Source organism: Kogia breviceps, chromosome 4, assembly GCF_026419965.1.
Source record: "Kogia breviceps isolate mKogBre1 chromosome 4, mKogBre1 haplotype 1, whole genome shotgun sequence".
Taxonomy (NCBI): domain Eukaryota; kingdom Metazoa; phylum Chordata; class Mammalia; order Artiodactyla; family Physeteridae; genus Kogia; species Kogia breviceps.
In genome coordinates this window covers 51,223,800-51,239,245 of record NC_081313.1, presented here as the reverse complement: position 1 = coordinate 51,239,245, position 15,446 = coordinate 51,223,800, and the positions used below count along the sequence as shown (strand labels likewise).

The 15,446-nt window shown below is 36.0% G+C and overlaps 1 protein-coding gene across 3 annotated transcripts in view; it reads right to left on the bottom strand.

The window, feature by feature from the left end:
- Positions 1 to 15,446, bottom strand: part of CWC27 (CWC27 spliceosome associated cyclophilin) — a 240,724-nt gene that overhangs the window by 47,942 nt on the left and 177,336 nt on the right. For all 3 annotated transcript variants that reach the window (XM_067031029.1, XM_059062304.2, XM_059062305.2), the window contains 2 exons: positions 8,325 to 8,434; positions 3,931 to 4,034 (listed from right to left, as the gene is read on the bottom strand). In XM_067031029.1, the coding sequence (XP_066887130.1) occupies positions 3,931 to 4,034; positions 8,325 to 8,434 (214 nt within the window). The remainder of the gene's footprint in view (positions 1 to 3,930; positions 4,035 to 8,324; positions 8,435 to 15,446) is intronic.

The following is a 15,446-nucleotide window of genomic DNA, read 5'->3' as shown; positions in this document are numbered from 1 at the left end:
TAGAAATTTATCCTGAGAAAAGCAGCAATGACATAGATATAAGGATGTTCATTACAGTGCTGTGTATAATAATAAAAACCGGAAAGAGCCTAAATATCCAACAACATGGGGCTGATCAAGTAAACCATAGTTCAGCATATAATGGAATACTATATGGTCACAGTACAGAATTCAAACAGTATATCATAAAATTACGTATGGCAAGGAAAAGTACTCACTATATATTGCTGAGGGAAAAAAACCAAGTTACAAAACTGTAGTATTATATGATCTCATTTCTGCTTAAAATATGCATAAAAGTATGTGGAAGGATATATACATATATATATATGTATAAATTAATAGTATTTATTGTTGAGTTTGGGATCACAGGTGATTTAATTTACTTCTTTTGTGGGATCTATACTCTGGTTTTTCTACAGTGAATATCTTTTCTTTATATAATAAAAAAAATATTTACTTGAGGCAACCATGCAATTGTTAGTGTTTTCCTATTCTTATATTACTGAATACTGTATGTACTAAGGGAAAGTGGTGAAGGGGAGAGACAGGAGAAGAGGAAAAGGGAGGAAGGCAGTAGACATTTATATTGTTTATTATTTTATCTTGTATGTTGTTGTGAAGTTTTATGTTAACAATCTGGAAAGAATTTTCAATGGAACATAGTAGCGAATAGTTAATGTTCACAAGACTGCAGTCTACTCTCATAGATTTAATTTTTTCCCTCCCCTTAGAATGCCAATTTTGTTGTGTAAGGAGCAGGTGGCTTTCTTTTTTATAAGTCTCTCTACTGCCTTGTCAGACAGCTCTCAAAACGTTTTTTGGGAGCTAACCAAGCTTTATCTAACCAAACCCAAAATGGCATATGGACTTCATCCACATGGTCATATGAATCCTTTGGCTGATAACTCCTGCTATGTATCTAATTGGTTTCATAAAATCCATGTTTGAAGAAGGTTTCTATAGCTATAAGAGTGTGTGATGCTGTGGGATGAAGGAATGTAGTGGCAAAGAGTCTCCTTTAGCTGCTATACTAGAATCTGGTGCCCGTCACTACCACTATCAAATATTGGCAGTATATATCCCAACAAAGGAAGAATGATAATAATTTTGAGTGAAAAATTTCCATCATGCATTTCAGCTTAGATCTACTAATAACACTTCCTTAAATGCCTTGTTAGACAGTGAAATCTGGGAATAATTATCAAACACCATATACAGTGTTTACAATAGAATCATATTTCTTTTCTTTCTCTCCCCCTCCCACTTTTTTTTTTGCATAAAAAGTAGAATGCTGCTGAATGGTACCCAAATGTCTGTTGTATACTATGCCAATATAGCAGCTCAGCCAAAAATGTGAACAGAACAGTTTGCCAAGTAAAAGAAAACATAACAAATTGGTAATGGTTTCTATCTTGACAGAAAATGAAAATGATCCCTCAATGTGTGGTCACTCATGTGGACACATAAAAATGTCTCAGAAGCAATCATTTTACCTCAGATAACAGACCCTGACGGTGTAGTACAGCACTGGCTGACTTTCACTTCTTAGAAAAGCGGCAAGCGTGACCTACAAAATAGTCTGGGAACCATGTAATTTATGCATAACACACATGCACATGCCATGAAGTCATAATATTTGCTATAAATCATTTTGAATACAAGACTTCTTTTCCGAGTGGAGTATACTTTATGAGAGATGATCTAAATCACCAGAGACTTGATAAAGCTGAACTGGTTTATGTATGAACAGAAGTGATGCCGTTGCTTATCAGGTTACAAAATTTCAGTATTCTACAATGCAACAAAAAGGCTGTATATAAGTGCCCCCATGTATTCTGTAAGAATACTAAAGGTACTTTAATTAGATGTTAGATTAAAAAACTAAAAAGTATGTAGGTACATAGTGTAGAGTTCTGACTTTCTGGTTAGGTGACTGCAATTGCAAGCAGAAAGGAACCCCTGGTAATGGTTCCTTTACCCTATTTCCCCTTCCTTTACCACTTATTTTTGTTCCCCAGATGGAGAACTAGCCAATGTCATTGACCAGTGATTTTTTTTCCCCCCAATCTGGTGAAGCTTCCCCATTTGTTTAACTCTCTAATGAGGATGTTAGAACATTGATTGTATTGTGAAATCATATCAAAAACAAGAAGGACACTTTCAAAAGCACTGATTAATATCTGATGCTAATGAGGAATTCAAAATGAGAGGATACTGAACCAAGGGACTAGGAAGAACCTTGGGAAGGTAAATGGTCTTGCCAAGTTGAAAGTAAATTTGAATCCTGTGGGTTATGAGTTTCAAATGAAACTTCTGGGTTTAAATTTGTTGGTGACTTTCCTGTTCAATAAAAAAGGACTTAAATGGCTTACAAAAAGGTTAAAAAAAACTTATTGGGCATCAAACTGCTCTTACAAAACACCATCTTGATGAGTTAAGTGTAAATGAATCAGAAACACATGGATCATATTTCCTTAAAAAATGCATATGGATTCAAAAATAAGGGGAAGAGGACTTGGCAAAACATTTTTTTTGTGTGTAGTGGCTGAACCCAAAACATTTGAAAGATATTTTGAGACATTCAAAGAATCCAAAATAAAACTAAACCTGTCTAGTCATATAAAAAAACACAGTTTTTCTGTGCAATGTGCATTTATCTCTATGGGTCATTCAACACTCACTGAGCCTTCACCTTTGGCAAAGAACTATGGGAGGAGCCAGCTTCTGCCTTAAGCAACTTTGAATTTAAGTATAAACAAATACACATAAGTAACAGAAACCTATTAAAAGAGACCTAGGGTTTTACAAAAATTGGCATCATAACCCAGATCATACAGAAATCACATATAGAGAAATATACAAGTATTTCCAGATCGTATGGTAGGTAGGATTCATCCCATTCAAATCAACATCACCCGGCCCTTTTGATTAAAGTTATATATGGTTGCAGAGCCTTACTTGCTTAAATGTTTTCTTAATAAGTGTTTTTATGTCTTTTTTAATATGTGTTCCAGCCCTCTTTCCTCCACCCTCTAGATTTGTGAGTGCTCAACAAATCTTGCTGACTGGTTTCCTGGAGGATGGGAGTGTTGAACAGAGTTTTGAAATAGGGGAGAGATGCTGTTTGGCAGAGAGGAGTGAGGCTATGATTCTGGGTTGGGGTAATGGCACATGTGACAGTTCAGAGGCTCCAGAGGGTGAGTCATGTGTGGGGGGTGACCCACTGGCTTGCTCGCAGCAATGTGCCTGAGCCAGGGTGTAGTGCGGGCGTGGAGGCAGTTAGGTGCGGGGAGGACTACATGTGGAGTCAGCTGGAGGGCAGAGGAGTGTGAGAAGAGAAAAGCACAGTGCTTACTCTTTTTTTTTTCCTTTTTGCCAGTATAGGATAAAGTGCTAAGCACAGGACACATACAAGTCATTAATCCCTTTATTTCTTATCAGTGTCTTAAAAAGCTGAAAAATATCCAAAGATAAAAATAAGTTAACTATGCATGTATTGCTAGGATCCTGTAGGTCATAATTTGAAGAGGAACTTAGTAGGATTATGAAAGGGACTAATGAGTTCTAAAATGTTTGTGGGAAAGCGTAAAAAGTTAATGACTCAGAATCTTTTAAGGCTGTTTTCTAGCTGTTTAATGTGAGTCTTATCTTTTCCACAATATTAGAAAGTTATTCAGGGCAAGGATAGGGTCATATATTTCCTGTGTATTTTCTACTGGATAGCACAATACTGGGAATACACCAAGCACTAAATAAATGCTTACTGAACTGAAATGAAGTAAAAGGGTGCTGAGGCCCTATAATGATGAGGGTATAATTGAAGGTAAAGTCTGAAAAAAAAAGGGATGATGTAGTAGAAATATCCTAATAGTGTCTCTGCTTTGAGCTTGTTTGTTCATGGTAATATAAAGAAATCAAAGGCCTTACCATCCTTCATCATCTTCTACTTCTGTTTCAGAAATGTCATTTTCAGGAGTTTCAGCAATTGCTTGAGTGAGTTTGGATTTAAACTGGTTCAGCAGTGCAAGGGTCTGAAATAACAATTAGACTGCTAAGTTTCCTGATAAAGATAAATATAATTTCAGAAGAGACATTTAAATTTGGTAGAAAAGAAAATATCCTTCCAGGATGTAAAACACTTAATTTTTTTAATTTTGAAGGAAAATAACAAAACTGCCTTCCAGCTGCAACAGTGATTGATATTCACAAACCTTGACATTGCCCCATTTGCACTTGCACTGACATTTTCCCTCAGGGATATGTGACTGTTTTCTGATTTGGGGAAAATAAATTTGTTTATGTAGAAGACGTTTAAACTTTAAAATGCATGCTTACTAATAGCTAAGTTTTTAGTGTCCACAAGATAGGGAGGTACTTCACTAAGACATGTGAAATCAAAAACAAAACACCAAAAACAAATAGTATTGAACAAATTTCCAAAAATATAAAAATGTCAATGTTGGGGAAGGTGAAATGAATGAACATGTTAATTGTTGGAAGGTGCGTAAATTGGAGTGACATCTTTGGGAAGTTTTTTATACATATCAGAAACTGTAAAATGATCATTCCCTTTGATTCAATAATTCCAATCCTGGGAATACATGTAGAAAAATAATCTGAAACACTGAAAATGGCTTATGCAAAAGATGTGCACTGCAACAATATTCATACAAGTGAAAAATGGAAACATGTTAAATGTCTGTTAATAAGGAGTTAGATAAATTTGGTAAAAGCAGTGAATATGTGATTACACTATTATTAAAATTATACACATGAAATAGTATATTCTATTGTTAAGTGAAAGAAGTAGGATATAAATATCACATTGAGTGTGTTTTTGTAAACAAGGGACTATTTCTCTGATTTTTATTTTTGGCTTCAATGCCCTTTGTAGGTAAGAGAAAACAGCAGGTGCCTGAAATTTTAATCACATCGTCCCCTGGCTATACCTTAACAGTTTGCTTCAGAATTTTAGCAGAGAATCAGAAATTAGAGAAATGTTTTTTTATTCTATAGTTTTAAAAAGTACATAACTGTGAAATGGGATAAAGTACTACCTTGTCTAAAAAAATCAAGTTTCTAATTAAGACACTGGTACATTGAATTCAGTACTAAAATACAGTTGACCCTTAAACAACATGAGTGTTAGGGGCACCAACCCTCTGAGTGGCTGAAAATCCACTCATAACTTTACAGCCAGCTCTCCCTCTACATTGGTGGTTATGCAACCAACTGCAGTTGGTCTAGAACTGTAGTATGTATTTACTGAAAGAAATTCACATATAAGTGGACCCACAAAGTTGAAAGCTGTGTTGTTCAAGGGCCAACTGTACTTACATTTCATAGGGAAAAATGTGTGTGATAGTTCAATATGTGAATAACAAATATAATAAAGAATCACAGTAACTTGGAGGCTCCAGAATTTATCTAAAATATCATTAAGACCATGGTTCATGAAAAAATTAAGTAGGTTTTGGTGGTCTAGAACCTAAGCTCAATAAAGACAGGTAATGTCAAAATATCTGCAAGAAACAAAGGCAGTTATTGCTAAAAAATGATAGTGAAAAGTGCCTTATGTTTCTGCAAAATTTAATGCCCACATGGACAACAGTGGAAAATATATACATAACCATAGTTGCTGAATGAGATGAGTTTTAAGAAAAAGCTATAAATTCTATAGAATATCCTCATAGGCATTCTGAGAGCTGCTAGCATGTTAGGGTTTAGATATTTTATCTGTAGTAGCAATTATAGGACTAAGCTCTTCAAACAATGTTAACAGATAAAGAAAACATCCTTTGTTTTAAAACCTTATTCATTAAAAAAACCTTTCACCTACAAACTTTTATTGTATTTGCTTTATAATAAGAAAAGTGATTATTGTAGAAATATTAGAAAACAAAGAGAAGCAAAACAAAAATATCTATTATCCCACCACTAAGAATAAGTAACCACTGTAGACATTTGGTATATATCCTTCAAGGCTTCTTAAGTGTTTCTGTGGGTGTATATATCTATATATTATATAAATATATACCTCTACATGTCTATCTCTATATCTATCTATCTATCTATCTATCACTTAAAAGCAAACCCCATCAATTTTTGATGGTGGATTTTCACGCACTGGGGAACGTCTTTTCTGAGGGCATAAAGAAAAATGAAAACAAAGGAGACCTCTTAGTGGAATGAAATTTTAAAACTTCCTAGAAAACTGCGCTAGACCTGGATTTTATTCTTTTGAGTTGAAAGTGGCGAGGCAGTCTGTTTTTAGAGCCAATTAACGTGCTATTGCATTTGCTCAAAGAAGGAGGACTGGGACTATGACAAACAAAAAACATCCTCTCGGCCTTTCTTAATTTCTCCTATATTCAAGATTGGACTTTCTCTAGTTGCATTCGAAAGGCAAGAAAGGACACTAGGCAGAAAAGCTAACGCCCCAAAAATATGGGGCCCAGTATAGGTTGAAGAAGATAGGATCTGCATGGAGGCATTTCTGTTTGGCATCTCCAGGGGAATTAGTCTTCTGGCTTTTGCTGAAGGAATGAAGGGCCAACCATTAACAGCGTGCTTTTCAGCACAGAGCAAGCCTTCCCGGCATGAAGAAGCTGTGTTGAAGGGGCCTGCCCTGGCACACTTTGTGCATGCCTATCTACACAGAAGAGTCTCTCAAATGGCCTCTGTGCTGCCAGGTCTGCCCCGGGTCCAGTCTACTCTCCGTACTGAAGTCAGGTTGCAGGGATCTTCCCATAGTGCAAATGAGAATCATATCACCTCCTTCCTTCGATGGCTCCCCACTGCTCTTAGGGTAAATCTCAACTCCATAATATGGCTCAAAAATATCTTGTGTGAACTGGCTCATGCTTACCTCTCCAGCCTCATCTCTTTCTTTCTCTGAGTCTGAGTCCCAGTCATACTTAACATCTTTTAGTTCTTTGCAAAAGAGGTCAAAGACTCCTCATATACTGTCCCTTTAGTCTAGCCATGTTATATCCTATCCAACCCTCAAAGCTCAGCTGACAAATCATTTTCTCAGGGATGCCTTCCCAGATTCTTATGCCATGTTAGGTCCTACTGTTATACATTGACGTAGTTTCCTGTATCTAACCTGTCATAATGTTCACCCCCTTTTATTAGTATTACTTAACTGCCTCTCTTTCCTGATAGTTCAGAGAAGACAGGGATGTTTCTACCTCATTTACCACCAAACACAGTGATTAGGACATGGTAGATTCTTAATAATTATTTCCTAGGAGGGAAGAAAGAGGAATGCAAGAATAAGAGTGATCCTTCACATCTTTTGATAGTACCTTCAGAGGACTTTGTGACTCCATGAAAACAAGTTAATAAAGTACTTTTTCTTAATTTCATTTGATGTGCCATTTCTTTTGAAAACTGCACATGTTAGTTCTCTGTAATTACCATTTCTTATACCTGAATTCTTGTTGAATTTTCCCTATGATTATTTTCACGCTGGGCACTGATGCATGATCTTCCTTAAAAGTAATTAGGTGTCATTTATAATATAGTTCCTGATTAGATTAATTTATTCAAACAGGCTTGGGCTTTTAAATTTACTTTTATTTTGCCTATTTTATTTATAAGCCTAAAATGGCATGTTCTCATGTATATATGGCAGCACGGAATTTAAGTAATTTTGGTCTGCCCCTAGCTTTTCAACATAAAGAGCTGCTGAAGAGATTCATTTTATCAAGTGCCAAGTGCTGCATGGTGTTGACTCCCAAACTGATGAGCTCGCTTCCTGTCTTTTTTTAAATTCTTGATTTCTGAGAATCCTCTTATATTGCTACTTAAAGATTCAGGAATGACTTTCAGTAAGCAGACTTCCGTGGTATTATTTATGGTAGAAGTCAACTAGTGGACAGAGTGCCTTATTTACAGGCACTGTACAATTTCAAGTGGAGCTGCCTAGGCAGCAGGTGAGATTGCTGATCCAGAAGAGATACCTTCATCATTTATAATCACCCCATCTCATAATATTCACTTAGTCAAAAGTTCGACCTGAGTATCTGGTAATATGTGGTTTTACTATGTTCCTTCCTGTGTTTAATAAGGGAGTACAAGGTTGAAACCTGAAAGTTTTAGGCTTTATGCCTTTATGGCAGGAAAGAACTCTATCATCTGGATCGTTGCTTAAGTGGCCAAGGTCCTTGTCACTTCACCCCTATATTAATATATCCTTTTCCATTTTTAAGAGGTGATGTTTCCCCATGTGTATAATCAAATTAGGCTCCATTAACAACACTTGAAGACAATTAAAAGGCAATGAACTGCGTATGGATTTTGGTTTGTGAAGTTACCTGGTCTTCACGGGAAGTTCCCTTCTTTGCCTGCTGCTTCCTCAAAGCTTCATACTTTTGCTTCTCTCGTCTGTATTCTGCAACAGCACCATCTGGAGCAGCCTCCTCCTCTGAGGAATAATAGAATAGTCTTAGGATAAATAGTAAAAAGGCTCTATGGAAGCTCCACAATGATACCTAGATTAGAAAGTGACTGATGTTAATTTATCAACCAATTTTATAAACATCTTTATTATATACTGTACTATTGTAGTTGTTCTCAACTGTATTTATTTGACTATAAAATCACCTATCTCACTTTTTTCTTCAGTTAATTTATTTTTTATTTTATATTGGAGTATATTTGATTAACAATGTTGTCTTAGTTTCAGGTGTACAGCAGTGTCTCAGTTATACATATACATGTATCCTTTTTCAAATTCTTTTCCCATTTAGCTTGTTACATAATACTGAGCAGAGTTCCCTGTGTTATACAGTAGGTCCTTGTTGGTTATCCATTTTAAATATAGCAGTGTGTATGTGTCAATCCCAAACTCCCTAACTATCCCTCCCCCTAACCCTTCCCCCGTCTGTCTCACTTATATATATATATATATATATATATATATTTTTTTTTTTTTTTTTTTTTTTTTCCCTGCAGTATGTGATCCCCTCACTGCTGTGGCCCCCTCCTGCCGTGGAGCACAGGCTCCAGATGCACAGGCCCAGCGGCCACGGCCCACAGGCCCAGCTTCTCTGCAGCACGCGGGATCCTCCCGGACCGGGGCACGAACCCGTGCCCCCCACATCGGCAGGCGGACTCTCGACCACTGCGCCACCAGGGAAGCCCTATCTCACTTTTAAAATAAGTAAGGTATTCCTAAAATTCAGCAATACCATTTTACATTATTCTCTTGCCTTATAAGATAGAATCTTTCAATATTGGTTGATTTTCCAATTACCTGCCACTTTTGCTCCCCAGTTAAAATAATAACAACAACAAACAATTTCAATTTAATGGCATCATAAAATATAAATATATCTAGCAAAAAATCAGGACAGTTACCTAGAGCAGATAGAAATAACTTTTACTAAATTAGAAAAAAAAATCTATGGATTTGATCCTGCAATAATTCCATACAAACAAAGATTAGCTAATATCTGGGTTCACAGAATACAGGTTTGCCTCAAAAAAAAAAAAAGTACTAACATTTTACAGTATGTTACATTTATATATATTAATGAAAATTTGTGACTTAAGGAAAAAAAAAACCAAAAACCTATCTCCTCTCATCTTTGGCTGGCAAACCAAGATGAGCCAGTTGAAATCAAGAATACCAGTAATCTTTGTATTCAAGCCTTGGTTTGTTGCTTGCCTCTGTTACCTAGTTTGAGGAAAATAATTAATGTGTAATGTATTAATAATCAGCCATTTTGTTCAAGAGATTGTCTAGTTAAAAAAAATGTGTGAACTAAGAAACAAGTAGTCTTTTTTTTTTTTTTTTTTTGTGGTATGCGGGCCTCTCACTGCTGTGGCCTCTCCCGTTGCGGGGCACAGGCTCCGGATGCGCAGGCCCAGCGGCCATGGCTCACGGGCCCAGCCGCTCCGCGGCATGTGGGATCTTCCCGGACCGGGGCACGAACCCGTATCCCCTGCATTGGCAGGCGGATTCTCAACCACTGCGCCACCAGGGAAGCCCCCAAGTAGTCTTTTTATGTTTACCTCATATGATTTTGATGTTGGCGAAAGCGTACAAAGATTCAATTATGTGGGATAGAAAAGTTCTGGAGATCTAATGGTACAACATGGTAACTACAGTTAATAATACTGTATTGTATAATTAAAATTTGCTAAGAAAGTTGATCACCACACAGACAGACAGACAGACAGACACACACACACACACACACACACACAAACTGTAACTTTGTAAGGTGATGGATATGTTAATTAGCTAGGCTGTGGTAATCATTTCACAATGGTTTCTCTAGTTCTTAGTCTTCTGAGATTTTTAATTGTCTGGCTTTAGGATGTCTTTCCTCTCCTCCTGTTTTTATTTCTAGCCAAAATGAATAGACAAACACCTTGAGAATAGCTGTGAAATCAGCTGACCTTTCATTATATACATTTGTGATACCAAGATTAAGCCTGCTAAGGTTCCATCTGGACTTCATGGAAACTATAACCCAAACACTTCTACATGGTACACAGAGTCAAATGCAATGATGTGTGCTGCACAAACTCAACTGTGTGAAAAATGTGGTCAACTCTTCTATTTCCTAACTGGGTATATCATATCAGTATAAACTACTTCTGTTTATAGTGTGATCAAATGTTCACAGCACATTCATTTTTCGTTTTTATTTCTCAACACTATACTCTGAGTAATTTCCTTAGCTCTATATTTCAGTTCACTAATTCTCTGTTTAGTTGTATCTAATCAGTTTTTAAGATATAAACTGAGTCATTGATTTTAATAATCATAGCTTAAAATTCTAGACACTTGTTATGTTTTATCTTTCAGATTATTCTTGGGGATCCTTCTATTATGTCTTCTGACTGTCTCCCCAGAGTGGTTATTTCCCCATGTGTTTTCTAATTTTTGACTGTGCATGTACCTACAGCTAGAGCTACATCTTCATCATGTTCCATAGGGATCCTTGGCACCCAGGATTATGTAAGGAGTCCTACAGAGAGCTTTTGCATTTGTTTCTACCAGGAAATTAAGGGGTTCCATTAGTGCACAGCCATTTTTTCCCCAAGTTAATTTCCTGGCTTAGGATTCCTGTACCATATATGCAGTGTACATTCAGACTTTATAGCTGTGCCTTGTAGAGTTTTAGAGTTTTGATTTTTTTTATGACAGACTTTTTTTTTCCTCCCACATATAGCTCTGAAAAATGACATGCTTCTTTGTGGCCTTCCTGACGAGGTACACAACTTTTTTAGTTCCTTCCTCTCTTGATCCATGACTATATCTCTGTTCAAGTGTGAGATTAAAACCTCAGCTTCTAGCTATCAGAGCCTACATCTGGTTCCAATACCCCCCTGGGCAACTATAGTGTTAATTTGCCCACTTAATGCTCTGGTTATGCCTCACCTCTGTTTCTGGTAGTAGGAATTTTCTTTTCTTTCTTACTTTCTCTCTCCCCCGCCTCCTTTCACTTTCCCTCACCCTGCCAGCCCCCTCTCTGTCTCTTTCAAGCTTAGCTAAGTATTTAAATTGGGCTGGATCATATTTTATCCAGAATTTCTATATATTTGTAGAAGGAGAAAGTTCTGTCTTAACTCAGTCCATGTTGCCAGAACAGGAAGTAGCACATTCATTTCTCATGTCCTTGAATGCCCCTGAATAAACAAAAATTGAATAAGTGACTGGATGATTTTAGTCACATAAAACTAGCTAATAAAATATAAAAGGAGTTTGAAAAAACTCAGTTTAAGTACAGAGTGCTCTACTTCTGCTTTTCTTAAAAATCTCAATATATGCTGGATGATAATTTGTAAATAATGATGCAGTATGACAACTATTTGTTATTAACTGAAATTTCTATAAAGTATATGCTAAATAAATAGGAATGAAGAATGGGGGAAAAAAAGAACATTTAGTAATAACCTACTATATGTTAGGTACCATGCTAAGGTTCTTTGACCATCCATGAAGAAAGTATCTATAAACCTATTTTACAAATTAGGAAACAGGATAAGACCACAATTAGAATATACTAAAGCTGGAACTTGAACCCAGGTCTCTATAATACTAAAATCCCACACTGTGCCCTACTGTCTTCAATTAAAACTTCAGTTCAGAAAATAAAATTTAATAAGTGTTGCCCACATGCCTGACACGCTAGTAAATGCTATGAATGATATCTAAAGCATACATGATGCAGGCTTTTCATTCTAGAAAGTAATATAAAGAGTAAAATAAACAAAATATATGTAAAAATAGTTAAGAAATCAAGCCATTGATTGTAAGTATTATGTTGCTGATTCTTGGGTAGAATATTAGCCACCTAGAGAGGAGTTAAAGCTTACCTATGTTATAGTGTTAGAATTAAAAATTTTTAATATCTTAGTGACCTCTGAGATAATATTAGGAAATATATATAAAAGGGTTTGGTGACAAGAATGTCCAAGAACACTATAACCATCAATTTACTACTAGAGCATCAGTTTGCTAGAGCACTAGAACTTAGCTAGTGTCCCATGTGGATTAGCAGCAGAACTTGGGCTAAAACTTATTTTCTGACTCCTAGTTTTGGTGACAATCTGTAGTAAGACTAAAGGTTCAATACTGCACTTTTCCCCCCGCGTGTTATAAAGAATGTCTCTAACTCTTCCCTAAGAAGTAGTTGGAAACATAATAATCTTTGCTCCACTTGAATCTCTTCATTACAAAACCTTTTTGTTCTGAGCATAAAGAAGTGAGGACTACTCAATTATTGGTTACTTAGCTAATGAACCAATGGTATCCATCTATTACAAATCTCATTTTATAGATAAAAGGGCTTATACCCTCTACTGTCTCAGTACCAGAGCTCAAGAAACTAAAAACTTCAAGTAGCTGCACATTCATTCATTAAAAAAAAAAGTTTAGTGATTATTATGTGTCAGAAACTGTTAATAAAGCTACTTATAATGATTTTAAATAGATCTAGATCCACTATTTCAAGGAAATTTTGGAAAAATTCCCATAATAAATAAAAACTTTTATATAAATAAGGTAAATGTTGTTTACTAGTGATAATAGTAAACAACATTTGAAAACAAAAGGGACAGACTTTAGTGGATATAGAAAAATACCAAAGCTACTGACATCTCATCATACTTTGTATCTCATCATACTTTCTGGAAGCTACAAAGTATGTTTTAATCAAATTTTATACATACCAGATCTTAAATTAATTCTAGGAAAAGTACCAGACTTGAAAATAGCTAACATGATAGCTAACATTTCAAGTACTCACTATGTGCCAGATACTAGTACCTTGAATTACTTGTTTAATCCTCATAACCAACAACCCTATGAGGAAGTCATATTATTAACCCCATTTTGCTGATAAGGTAACTAGGGCAGTAAGAGGTTAGATAACTTATCTCAGGGATTATAAACATGAGAATAGGGCTTCCCTGGTGGCGCAGTGGTTGAGAATCCGCCTGCGGATGCAGGAGACACGGGTTCGTGCCCTGGTCCGGGAAGATCCCACATGCCGCGGAGCAACTAAGCCCGTGAGCCATGGCCACGGAGCCTGTGCGTCCGGAGCCTGTGCTCCGCAACGGGAGAGGCCACAACAGTGAGAGGCCCGCATACCGCAAAAAAAAAAAAAAAAAAACCATGAGAATAAGAAACCATGCAGTCTAGCTCTAAAGTACAGCCTATTAAACCAGCTTGCTTATTTCTTCTTCATGTCTGAAACACAAGAAAACTTAGAAGAAAATATTCCAATCTGACATAAAAAGGCATCAGGTCACCATACTGGATGTGTCCTGATGAAATAAAGTCCTACTGAAAAAAGGTCCTGAATTCCTCCCAGACCATAATAAATGGGAACTGCAGTCTGCCAAACAGTGGGTTAATGAAAATAATTTCCTAGAAAGAGTTCTTTATGGCTTTTCTTGATTCTCCATAATTAATCATATATTGTCTTCATTTGAATTTTAAACACTTTGTAGCTGCTAACTTTGTTATATCAGAACTGCCTCTTTGTACTGCCCCCCTCGGCTATCAACTCAAATGGCAGGGACAGTGCCCTGTTTGTGAACTAGTATATTCCTTGCATATAGTATGTACTCAATAAATAATAGCTGAATGGACAAATGAACGGAGTGATCATTTTTAGATCTTAAATTACAACAGTGTGCATGGTTGCCTTATAGCTCTTGCTGGATAGAATGGCTCCTTGAGGGTCTTGTAGGGGGGTAGGTCCCCTAGTGTACAAATACTTTTTCTGTAGATAGCTGCCTAATTAAGTTGAGTTTTAAGGAATTAGATGATTTCTGACACTTATTAAATAGACGTGAGAGGAGTAAAAGTCAACTTGAAGGCAATTATTCCTGATTAAGCCTTTGAGCACTGAGCTTTCTGAGTAGAATCTCTGTAAGAGCTGCAGCCATTCATTGCAGCCATTGAATGAATGTAGCCATTCACTGAGGCTTCATCTCCTTGAGGAGCTACTGGGGATAAACTACCTATCCTCCACCCCAGTCAAAATGCCTGTTTTTTGGTTTGTTTTAGTAAGAAAATCCATTATGGAAATGATAACAGTGGGAATATTCTGTGACATTAAAATGAGAGCCTACATGTATTTGTAGTTATAATCCATAATATTTATTGAGTGAACCTGTACTAATTTTGTTTTGAAGATAATTGAAAGTGTTTAGATGATACCTTAAAAAGGTGAATAAGAAGAAAACTGGTTTCTCTATCCAATGAAACTGCTCAAATAAAAACTAATTCACAATAAAGAAATTATATAATGGAGGTATCTATATGCATATTTATGAAGAGTAGGCAGAAGTTTAGGCCAAGACTGGGCTAAAAGTTTAATTTTTTCTGTACTATAAAGTAAGAAATCTGCAATTTATTAATTTCATTTAACCTATTTTTATTTTCAGCATATTTTAAATTCTACTAATCAAACAATGCTGGCTCCATCTGGTGGTCAAAATAAGCCTCTGTAGCTTCATGAAAATTGGTCAAAAGTGGTTAAATAATTTAGGGAGTACATGAAATAATATGCTTGAACGTTGAACATTGAGGTATGCTTCAGCACCGAACGTTAAGTGGAATTGTCTACATTTACACAAATTTTTAATTTTTCTTTCTCTGTTGTTCATCCTAACTTCATTTCTTCATGTTATTTTGGAGCTTAAAATAATTCTCAAAAGAAAGTAATATAGAATATTTTCTTCTGTGTTTTTCTATTAGCTGATTTGAGAAATGTGAAAGTAACAAGTTATAAAACAGTTAAATTTATCCACATTTTCAGACTGTATTCCATTTTGGAATATAAACTATAAAAATACTGATTTTCAGTTGTATTTTCCATTAGGCACTTCCAGGAGGGCTGGCTAGTGAATATATGATAGTTCATATCCAGGGGGGTCTATATATTCATATTCTATTGGCTATTTAATCT